Below are 12036 nucleotides of genomic sequence, written 5' to 3' on the forward strand. Positions count from 1 at the left end.
CGGGTGCTTCAGGTGGAAAGTGGTGTAGCTTGGATCTGCAGCCACGAGCTCCGGGAGGCTTCAAGGAAGGCCAGCTTCTGGAAGGCAACTGTCCAATGTCGGATGAGGGTCGCTGCGGTGTTAGTGTCCAGATTGGATCCACTAAGCCTTGGCAACCGCAACCCACAAAAGATAAACAAATCTGCTACAGTGCAGACCCACGAGGTCTGGGAGAGGCCTCCTTCAAGGAGACTATAGAGCAGGCCTGGAGCAACCAGGGGAACTCTTGATTCTTGAAATAGACCTCCGCTAGGGCCCACAAGTCGAGAGACAAGGGACCGCGGGAGGCGGCAATTTGGAGTGCGTAAAAGGGCACCCACGGACCACCGGAGGGGGCTAGGGTGCTGGTCTTTGGCACAATTGCTGTAGAGTGGTTGGCTCAAAAACGGGACAAAGCACAACTTCCCCACTGGTCAGGGTCGTGTGCTACGCAAGAGGTGGCCGGTGTCCCGGGGTATTGGGGATCTCGGCACCCACGTGGTCCACGGTGCCCAAACTCGATGAGCACACTCACTGGCCTCTATGATGCGCTGGAAATCCACCTCAAGGGTGCTGGAAGTCGTCGAAGTCCATAGGAGCAGCAAGGTTCCAACCGGGTCACTTGCAGTGTTTCAGGTGCCTGCCAAGCAGGGGGATAACTCCTTTATCCCAAGGAAGATTTCTTTCATCAGCTGGGCAGCAGCAAGTCGAAGGTCAAGACTGTAAAGTTCAAGATTAATCTGAGGCTCTGGGGCCACGTCATTCACCTTTATCCCCAAGATTAGGGGAGTGTCCAGAGTAGTGTCCACCAATGAGAGGTGAGGCGGGAAAGGGTGGCTACACCTTCTCCCCTTTGTGTGTTTTCCACCTGGGCGAGGGGCAGGATGCCCCTGAACCGGTTCCAAGCGATGTATGCAGAATAAGGTCTCTGCAGCTGCCTACGTGCAACTCTGAAAAAACATTTGGTGCACCCACCCTGTTCCAATCCACATTATCCTGTCTGGGGAGATGCTAGCACCTCCCTGCCACAGGAGCCCTATTGTCCAGCTGGCGAGGCTGGGGTTTTCCCCAGCAACAGCCAGCCAGGGTCGTGTAGGTGGCGGGCAGTAGCCATTTTGTGTTACTTGTGCACTTTTAAATTGGTGTCCAAATTCTACCGCTTTTCCCATATCGCCCCTCTAGCAGGGGGAATCGTACCCCCATGCCCATGGCTGGACTGGGGGTATGATTCCTACATGTTTGACACCAAACACGATATGGTTCTGTGTAGCCATTTTCAAGTTATCGCGTTATCGCGATAGACTTATAATGCGGTTAAGAGTATTTGGTATGGCTACACTACAAACAACCCAGCAATGATTTTACGAAGGTTGCAGAGAGGCCCTACTCACGTAGGGGTCCCCCCTCACACATACCTCAGCACCCTGCCTTGTAGGATTACCAAGGCCTGCTATAGGGGTGACCTATGAGGGTATATGTGTTGTAATGGGGTGGGATATAGGGTACCTATATCCCTTACCACCTTACCCAGACTACAGTAGTGGTCTGGTGGTGTCAGTTTGTATGGCTGTCCCAGGGCACCCTCAGCATCCAATTGGGTTGTACCTAGGGTACTCACATCGTTTAACAGAGGAAACAGATAGGCTGGGGTCCTGGATAGCAGGGCCACAGCCTGGCTAGAGTCATAAAACAGCAAAAACATCAGCAAAAAGTTGGGGGCAACTATGCAGTCGATGCCACTCTCCTACATAACCACCCCCCCCCCCCAAACGCAGGGACATTAAACTAACCTTGACCAGTTGAGTCTTCATGTTCTAAGTGGAAATATCTGGAGAGGCCATCTGCATTGGCATGGTTGCTCCCAGGTCTATGTTCCACTGTATAGTCCATCCCCTGTAGGGAAATGGGCCACCTGAGTAGTTTGGGGTTTTCACCCTTCATCTGTTTTAGCCATTGGAGGGGCTTATGGTCTGATTGAACAATGAAGTGAGTGCCAAACAAGTATGGCCTCAGCTTCTTCAAGGCCCAGACCACAGCAAAGGCCTCCCTCTCTATAGCTGACCAACGTTTCTCTCTGGGGGTCAACCTTCTGCTAATTAAAGCTACTGGTTGATCCTGGCCCTCATTCAGTTGTGATAACACAGCACCTACCCCCACCTCTGAAGCATCAGTTTGAACTATGAATTCTTTGGAGTAGTTGGGGCTTTGGAGCACTAGAGCAGAGCACATTGCCTGTTTTAGGTCATCAAAAGCTTTCTGACAGCTGACAGTCCACTGAACCTTTTTGGGCATCCTCTTAGAGGTGAGGTCATTCAAGGGGGTCACAATGGATCCATATCCCTTTACAAACCTCCTATAATAACCAGTCAGGCCCAAGAAAGCTCGAACCTGAGTCTGGGTGGTTGGAGCAACCCAGTCCATTATGGTCTGGATTTTGCTCTGAAGAGGTTGGACCTGGCCTCCACCTACAAGGTGACCCAGGTACACAACCTGACTCTGCCCTATCTGGCACTTAGTAGCCTTGATAGTGAGCCCAGCCTTTTGCAGGGCTTCCAAAACTTTCCTCAGGTGGATCAGGTGATCTCCCCAGGTGGAGCTAAAGACAGCAAAATCATCTAGATATGCTGCACTAAAGTCTTCCAGGCCTGAGAGGACTTGGTTCACCAACCTTTGAAAAGTGGCAGGTGCATTTTTCAAACCAAAGGGCATCACAATAAATTGATAATGCCCACTAGGGGTAGAATATGCAGTTTTGGCTTTTGCAGACTCAGCTAACCTTATCTGCCAGTAGCCAGCTGTCAGATCAAATGTGCTCAGATATTTGGCTGAGGCCAATCTATCTATGAGCTCATCTGCTCTGGGAATTGGGTGAGCATCAGTCTTAGTGAGTGCATTGAGTCCCCTGTAGTCGACACAGAACCTCATCTCTCTCTTACCATCCTGGGTGTGAGGTTTTGGTACTAGGACTACTGGGCTAGCCCAAGGCTATCTGAGGGCTCAATCACTCCCAACTCCAACATCTTTTGGACTTCTGTCCTTATGCAGTCCCTGACATGATCAGGTTGCCTGTAGATTTTATTCTTGACAGGCAGACTGTCCCCAGGGGGTCTGACTTGGAGTCAGAGAAAACATATGTCTATAAGACTGAAGAACTTGTCTACAGTCAGCTTGCTGCTGGTCAGTGAGGCTGCCTGCCAAGGCTACTCCATCAACTGACCCATCGTCAGGGTTCTGAGAGAGCAGGTCTGGGAGAGGGTCACTCTCTTCCTCCTGTCCCTCATCTGTTGCCATGAGCAAGCCCATGTCAGCCCTGTCCACATATGCTTTCAACCTATTGCATGAAGTACCCTGTGGGGACTTCTGGGAGTGCCAAGGTCTACCAAGTAGGTAACCTCTCCTTTTTCTCCAAAATGGTATGGGGTCCACTCCACTTATCTTGGAGAGCTGCTGGGGCCACTGGCTCCAACACCCATACCTTCTGCCCTGGCTGGTACACCACCAAGACAGCCTTTTGGTCATGCCAGGCTTTCTGTAATTCCTGACTTGCCTCCAGGTTTTTAGTTGCCTTCTTCATGTACTCAGCCATCCTGGAGCAGAGACCAAGTACATAGTCCACAATATCCTGTTTAGGGGGTTTGAGAGGTTGCTCCCATCCCTCCTTCACTAGACAAAGTGGCCCTCTAACAGGATGGCCAAACAAAAGTTCAAAGTGGCTATAACCAACCCCCTTTTGTGGCACCTCTCTGTATGCAAAGAGACGGCAGGGCAGAAGAACATCCCATTTTCGCCTAAGCTTTTCTGGGAGCCGTTTGATCATACCCTTTAAGGTCTTGTTGAACCTCTCAACAAGACCATTGCATTGTGGCTGGTAAGGGGTGGTGAACTTATAGTTAACCCCACACTCCTTCCACATTGCCTTCAGGCAACTACTCATAAAGTTAGTACCTCTGTCAGACAATACCTCCTTAGGAAACCCCACCCTGGAAAAGACTCCCAGAAGGGCCCTTGCCACCACAGGTGCTGTGATGGTCCTAAGGGGAATAGCTTCTGGGTATCTAGTGGCATGATCCACTACCACTAGAATGAACCTGTGCCCAGATGCTGTTGGTGGGTCCAGGGGACCAACTATGTCAATCCCCACCCGCTCAAAGGGCACCCCCACCACAGGCAATGGTATCAGGGGGGCCTTTGTGGATTTACCTGCCTTGCCACTTGCCTGGCAGGTAATGCAAGAGCTGCAAAAGCTCTTACAGTCTTCACTCATCTGGGGCCAATGAAAGTGAGGGACAATTCTGTCCCAAGTTTTGTTTTGGCCATGGTGTCCTGCTAAGGGAATATCATGGGCCAGTGTGAGCAGGAAGCCCCTAAACTTTTGAGGTATGACCAACCTCTTGGCTGCACCAGGCTTGGGGTCTCGACCCTCAGAGTAAAGGCGCCCTTCATCCCAATAAATCTTATGGGTCCCACTGGCATTCCCTGCAGCCTCAGCAGCAGCTTGTTGTCTGAGGGGTTCAAGAGTGGGGCAGCTCTGCTGTTCCAGGCTCAAGTCTGCCCTAGAAGGTCCCCCTGCCCCCAAGAACTCAACCTGGTCAGGTTCCAGTTCCTCTGGGGCAGTTCCTTCTTCAGGAGCTAGATCTTCTTCTGCTACAAGAGTCTCTACAGACTGTTCCTGGGGGGAAGGCTCTGCCTTACCCCTGCTACTCCTCCTCTTGGAAGGTCCTTGGTCCATTTTTCCAGGATCCAAGGCCTGTTCAGTTCCTGTCAGCTTTGCTTTTGACCTTGTCATGGCAAACACTTCTGCTGGTATACCCAACATTGCTGCATGGGTACTTAGCTCCACCTCAGCCCATGCTGAGGTCTCCAAATCATTCCCTAGTAAACATTCAACAGGTAGGTCTGCACTCACCACAACTTTCTTGAGGCCAGTTACTCCTCCCCAGGAGAAGTTCACAGCTGCTAGAGCATGGTCAGTACTAACGTTGCTTGCATTGGTCACTTGGTAAATTTCTCCAAGTATGATCTGGTTAGACCACTGGGGCTCACAAACAGGGACAGGTCCCCATCACAAACTAGAACAGCCTGAGTAGGAGTTCTGACTAGGCCAGAGTCCTCTCCAGATCCCAGGGTCAACCCTACTATGCCCTTGTTCTGTGTACCACCACCTATGGTTACACTAGGGGTAGCAGCTGCCTTAGGGGCAGGTGGAGTGGTACCTGTGGAGTCTTTGGCCTTATTACAATCTGAAGTCCAATGGGTCTTCTGCTTACAGAACTTACACCGTGTCTTCCTTGGTTGTTTAGCTTTATTAGCTTGGGTATTGTCAGATGCAGATTTTTGGGGGCCTGTTGAAGACTGCTGGTCTTTTCCCTTTTCCCCACCCTTCTCAGAGCTTTTGGCATCTTCCTTTTTAGTTGCACCCCCCAAGCGCTGGACCTTCTGCTTAATCCTGGTTCTGACCCATTTGTCTGCCTTCTTTCCCAATTCTTGGGGAGAGGTCAGATCAGAGTCTACCAGGTACTGATGTAAAAGCTGGTTCTGACAATTATTAAGAATCTGCTCCCTCATTATGAGATTATACAATCCTTGGTAATCATTCACCTTACTGCCAGTTAACCAACCTTCCAGTGCCTTGGTAGCACAATCAACAAAATGTACCCAATCTTGATTCTGTGCTTTTTGGGTATCTCTGAACTTAAGTCTGTATTGATCAGTGGTTAAGCCAAACCCATCTATTAAAGCATCTCTCAAGATATAATAATCATCAGCATCCTCTTCTCTTACAGAGAGGAGCTTGTCTCTACCTTTGTCTGCAAAGGAGAGCCACAGGATTGCTGCCCACTGCTCTACTGGGACCCTCTGTACTTTACAGGCCCTCTCAAGAGCAGATATCCATTTGTGGATGTCATCCCCTGTATAATAGGGTGGCACAATCTTGTGGAGGTTCCTATTGTCAGGGACTTTCTCTCTAACTCTAGGGGTTTCATTACTGCCACCAGGGGTCTCTAGACCCCACTTTCTTGAAGCTTTCTGAAGCTCCAGGGACTCCCTGTCTAATGCTAACTGCTCTCTCCTTAGTTGTAGCTTTGCCTGCTCAAACTGGAGCAATCTGCATTTCCTCTCTTGGGAGGATTCTCTCCTCTGAGGAGAGGCAGAGGTCCTTTTGGATCTCCTAGAATGGTTGGACCCCACTGAGGGGGATCTGTTCCTTCTTGGATCCACCACTCCCCCTTTAGGGATGGAGAGAGTGCCTTTTGGGCCATCACCTCCATGTTGTAAGTGGTCTGGTTCTTCCAGGTCAGGATCTTCATCCTCTTTCTGGTCCTCATCAGAGTCCTCTCTTGGAGGGTCCTCTTCTGATGGATGCCCACCCAACCTGTCTACCCCACCAGACCCTAAAGTCTGCTTAAAGTCTGCTATGAGCAGGATTTCCCTGAGACGTTGGGTACTGGCACCTTTGTTTGTCTTAAGTTTCCTAAAGGTGCACATCTCCCTGAGATCAGCAAAGGAGAGATGATCATATTTGTCGACTGGGACCCTTTGGGGTCCTTCCAGAGCCTTATGGGCACCTGAACCTAAATACATTTCTAGTGTAGTGATAGTGGTGTATCTACCTACACTAACTGTGGCCTACTGAACCCTTTCTTGAGTTGTAGTCAAGGTGTGCTAAACCCTCTACACACAACTCCTAAGTTCAGTAGAACTTATTGTATTCTAAGCTTGAATTTATATGTACCTTTGGTACCAAGTGGCTTTCACTTTAGAAATTCAATTTGTTATCTGGTAAAACAATGGCAAGCTTGAATCCAACCGCTGCACACCAATGTGAGAAGTTGGCCTGGCATATGCTGTCTCCTAGTTATAGGGAGACCTTGCACCAGTCCAATTCGACTCTTATTGATGATAGGTTTAAGACAACCTTTAAAGAAAGCTATCCTAGTGGTAGCTGTGGAGAGCAGCCTTCAGGCTAAGTCTTGAAGGAGTGTTAAGCTTATTGTTTTACCATAATAACCTCTTGAATAACCAAATGAAAGTGTAGACCACACAGGTATATATATAAAATATATGTATTTATTCTAGACAGAATCCCACAGTCTCTTTATGAAGCTGTGGCAAAGTTACAATATCAAACAAGCATTGATAGACACAATAAATAGCACTATTAACATTGGGCCCCAGGGGGGGACCAACCCATATACTAAAAAAGTGGTATAAGAACCACGACAATTCTACAGACAATGCCTAGGGCATTTAGGATCGCTGGCCCCTTAAGAATCCACCGCAGGTTATGAGGAAGGGGACCCACGGGAGGCGCGTGCAGTGGAAGTAGCTGCTATCGGGATCTCTATTACAGCCTATGGAGAATGTCGCGGTTGGAAATAAACAGTTTAAAAATACTTCTAGCAGGAGTACAAAGTTAAAACTTTAGACCTAAGCTTTTGAGGAGCCCACTACCTCGAGAGTACCGAGGTACCACTGTTACCTGCCCCAGAGAAGCCGGGTGCATAGGTCGTTTCTGCTGTCGGGTCGCGGGCTGATTTTCAATGGGAAAATAGTCAAAAGTTCTGCTAGCCAAAAGCGTCGATGATTCCGTTAAGATCAAAGATGTGAAGATTGTAGAGAAGAACCTGAAAGCAGAGGGGACAGAGTCTGGGTCACGGCAAAGTGACCAGGAGGCTCAAAGCAAAGAGCCCTTCGATGTCGGGGGCTGCAGGTGGAAAGTGGTGTAGCTTGGATCTGCAGCCACGAGCTCCGGGAGGCTTCAAGGAAGGCCAGCTTCTGGAGGGCGACTGTCCAACATCGGATGAGGGTCGCTGCGTTGTTAGTGTCCGGATTGGATCCACTAAGCCTTGGCAACCGCAACCCACGAAAGATAAACAAATCTTCTACAGTGCAGACCCACGAGGTCTGGGAGAGGCCTCCTTCAAGGAGACTATAGAGCAGGCCTGGAGCATCCAGGAGAACTCTTGATTCTTGAAATAGACCTCCGCTAGGGCCCACAAGTCGAGAGACAAGGGACCGCGGGAGGCGGCAATTTGGAGTGCATAAAAGGGCACCCACGGGCCACCGGAGGGGGCTAGGGCACTGGTCTTTGGCACAATTGCTGTAGAGTGGTTGGCTCAAAAACGGGCCAAAGCACAACTTTCCCACTGGTCAGGGTCGTGTGCTATGCAAGAGGTGGCCGGTGTCCTGGGGTATTGGGGATCTCGGCACCCATGTGGTCCATGGTGCCCAAACTCGTTGAGCACACTCACTGGCCTCTGGGATAAGCTGGAAACCCACCTCAAGGGAGCTGGAAGTCATCAAAGTCCATAGGAGCAGCGAGGTTCCAACCGGGTCACTTGCAGTGTTTCAGGTGCCTGCCAAGCAGGGGGATAATGCCTTTAGCCCAAGGGAGATTTCTTCCATCAGCTGGGCAGCAGCAAGTTGAAGGTCAAGATTGTAAAGTTCAAGATTAATCTGAGGCTCTGGGGCCACGTTATTCACCTTTATCCCCAAGATTAGGGGAGTGTCCAGAGTAGTGTCCACCAATGAGAGGTGAGGCGGGAAAGGGTGGCTACACCCTCTCCCCTTTGTGTGTTTCCCGCCTGGGCGAGGGGCAGGATGCCCCTGAACCGGTTCCAAGCGGTGTATGCAGAATGAGGTCTCTGCAGCTGCCTACGTGCAACTCTGAAAGGACATTTGGTGCACCCACCCTGTTCCAATCCACATTATCCTGTCTGGGGAGATGCTAGCACCTCCCTACCATAGGAGCCCTATTGTCCAGCTGGCGAGGCTGGGGTTTTCCCCAGCAACAGCCAGCCAGGGTCGTGTAGGTGGCGGGCAGTAGCCATTTTGTGTTACTTGTGCACTTTTAAATTGGTGTCCAAATTCTACCGCTTTTCCCATATCGCCCCTATAGCAGGGGTGAATCATACCCCCATGCCCATGGCTGGACTGGGGGTATGATTCCTACATGTTTGACACCCAACACGATATGGTTCTGTGTAGCCATTCTCAAGTTATCGCGTTATCGCGATATACTTATAATGCGGTTAGAGTATATGGTATGGCTACACTACAAACAACCCAGCAATGATTATACGAAGGTTGCAGAGAGGCCCTACTCATGTAGGGGTCCCCCCTCACACATACCTCAGCACCCTGCCTTGTAGGATTACCAAGGCCTGCTATAGGGGTGAAATATGAGGGTATATGTGTTGTAATGGGGTGGGATATAGGGTACCTATATCCCTGTAAGGGGTGCTAGCACCACCTTACACAGACTACAGTAGTGGTCTGGTGGTGTCAGTTTGTATGGCTGTCCCAGGGTGGCACAATAAGGGCTGCAGCCCTGGTAGGCCTACTGAGGGACCCATGCCCTGGGTACCTAGGGTACCAATCTACAAGGGACTGTCAGGGCACCCTCAGCATCCAATTGGGTTGTACCTAGGGTACTCACATCGTTTAACAGAGGAAGCAGATAGGCTGGGGTCCTGGATAGCAGGGCCACAGCCTGGCTAGAGTCATAAAACAGCAAAAAAATCAGCAAAAAGTTGGGGGCAACTATGCAGTCGATGCCACTCTCCTACAGCAGCTTTGTAGCAGCCTCTTCTGATTAGTCAACTGTTGACAGCCTGAGCCAGGCTGCTCCCTGAATAGGTTTGAAGAGGTGTGAGGTTGCAACATTATAGCCAATTGGTGGTAGGAGAGCACCTTCCTGGAGAAGCCAGGGAGTGGAAGGGGGCTGGGTGGATAAGCTGGACTTCAAAGGCAGGAGACCCTATGGAAACAGATGTCACAGGACCCAGACCACCCCAACTTCCTTGATCCCCAGCCAGAAGGGAGTGCCTGCCCAATTATATTAGGAGAGGGGCTATAAAGGGACGGTAATCAGTTATTAGTACACATACATGCACACCAAGTAGAGATTCTCCTCATTTTGATTTTTGAGAAAATATTGCATTCTGGGCTAGAGGTTTGCCACCGTTCACTGGAAGTGGTCATACTTAATAATCCTATTGGTTAGGGTGCGCCCTCCTCAAACTCAAAAAATAAGGGTAAATAAAATAGCTCAGTATTGCTCAGACGATCACTGCCTGAAAAGGAAGAAGAGAAGAAGGCTGCCCGGCTGGACCCTTGGGCTGCACCGAAGAGTAGATTGCTGCACAAAGCTCCACAAAGAAAGGGCTTTGCTTGACACCAGAAGGAAAGGAGTGAACTCCCTGAGAAGCAAAAGGTTCAAAAGAACTGAAGAAGTCACCTGTACAACCAAAGAGAGGATACCCCCCAGCTGACCATCTGCAACTGGATTTGTCCTGGACAGCACAAGTACATTCTGTGAGATTGACTCCTAGCCCCCAAGTTGTAACCTAGAGGTTCTGAACCCTTGGCCAGTGCTAGAGTGTATTTATCGCCCCAAAGGAACAACGAAACAGCAAGATTTATAACCTAAGAAACTTTCTGCAAAGTTTTGCAGAAAGTCTGACTCTAAAAGTGCAGCCGCTGACAGCGACTCACCACTTGGACTGACCACACAGGTTTGCTCACCTGAAAAGCTCCAGATAACCGGAAAAGCCCAAAGGTAAAAGAGAAGACCAGGACCTACCTGGAGAATCTAGCCGCTGTTGATGGCGCCTCCCACGGCCATGACCACCAACTTCGTACACTGCTTGGTTTTCCTCGCGGTCGACATCAAGGACCCGACTATCACCTTTTCACCAAGCCACCAAGCTAAAGCAGGCCACTGTCGTCTACTCGAACTACAGATCCAACCAGCTCGAGGACCCACTGATGAGCCCTTCGATGAGACAAAAGGAAAATTCAAAGTCTGAAGGTAGAACTTTGACCAGGACCTAGCCCGTACCTCAGCTGGACCGCAGTCCATTGCAGTTGGCAGAAACTTGGACTTTATCCCTCTAGCACCACATGGTGGTTGCAAGTTGCTTTATAGGCTTTTGGGTGTTATAAAGTACATTGTTTTAATGTAATCTTTGGAAATGTCATTTCTCTGGTTGCCTACATTGGGTTTTTGTCATTTTATTTTCATTTTAATATTTCCAATTTTTATAAATTGTTGTTGATTTTTTATTGTATTGAGTCTTTTACTTATGTACTGTTTTGGTGGTATTAAATGCTTTACACATGCCTATCGCAAAGCTAAGATGACTGCTCATTTGCCAAGCTACCAAGGCTTCATTTACTGAGACTTAACTCGACCTTTTAGTGTTTGTTGTTTTATTACTTAGTGAGGGTAAATACCCCCACCTACTAGTAACCCACTTTCCTCCATATAGCCCGAAGGAAGCTGTGTCCACCACCACATTTACTTCTGCATGACTTCTTCCTAATACAACTGAAACCTAAGAGCACCCAGAGAAAGCAGGCGTAGTTATTCTGGATTCTAAAAATAGGACTCATAAACCTAAATGCAATGCTAGACACTAGCTTCAGACCTGCAATCTGCAGTTCCAGATGTGTTCATTTTCCACTGATCACTATGGCCATGTTCACAATGTGCCATAACAGTTGTTGGTTTTCACAAACAAACAGAGAAAAAAATGATGATCCTGTTAAAATCTAACTCCGATCCAGGTAGTAAGACACTTACAATGCATCCAGTAAAGTAGAGGCACCATCTGCAAATATCCCCTTTACGAAAAGGTCATTTGCCATGTAGTCAACCCGAGGAGGCGTAAACTGTATGAGCTGAAAGAGAGGATGGGCTACTTAAAGCAGGAATAATAGAATAATAACATTAATACCAGTAAAACTCCCATCGCTATTAACAGAATGAATACTACTGTCATTATATTTACTATTAATTATGCTCACTATAGTAAAAACACTATCAGTATTGATAATACTCATAATATTAGCATTAATATTAGTATTATAATTAATAGCACATAATGATAATAACTGATAGTAATGATGAGATAATTATGAATGTTACTAGTAATAGTACTGCTACTTTAAGAGTAATACTCCAATTACTTCTAGTACTACAACTACAACTAATAATAATAATAGTAATTACAT

The 12036-nt window shown here is 48.5% G+C and overlaps 1 protein-coding gene across 2 annotated transcripts in view; it reads right to left on the reverse strand.

Moving 5' to 3' along the window:
- The window catches only part of LOC146835074 (vitamin D3 hydroxylase-associated protein-like), a 305684-nt gene that overhangs the window by 104158 nt on the left and 189490 nt on the right, over positions 1–12036 (reverse strand). For both annotated transcript variants that reach the window (XM_085602740.1, XM_085602739.1), the window contains exon 9: positions 11606–11703. In XM_085602740.1, the coding sequence (XP_085458866.1) occupies positions 11606–11703 (98 nt within the window). The remainder of the gene's footprint in view (positions 1–11605; positions 11704–12036) is intronic.

This window comes from Triturus cristatus, chromosome 4_2 (assembly GCF_964204655.1).
Source record: "Triturus cristatus chromosome 4_2, aTriCri1.1, whole genome shotgun sequence".
Taxonomy (NCBI): domain Eukaryota; kingdom Metazoa; phylum Chordata; class Amphibia; order Caudata; family Salamandridae; genus Triturus; species Triturus cristatus.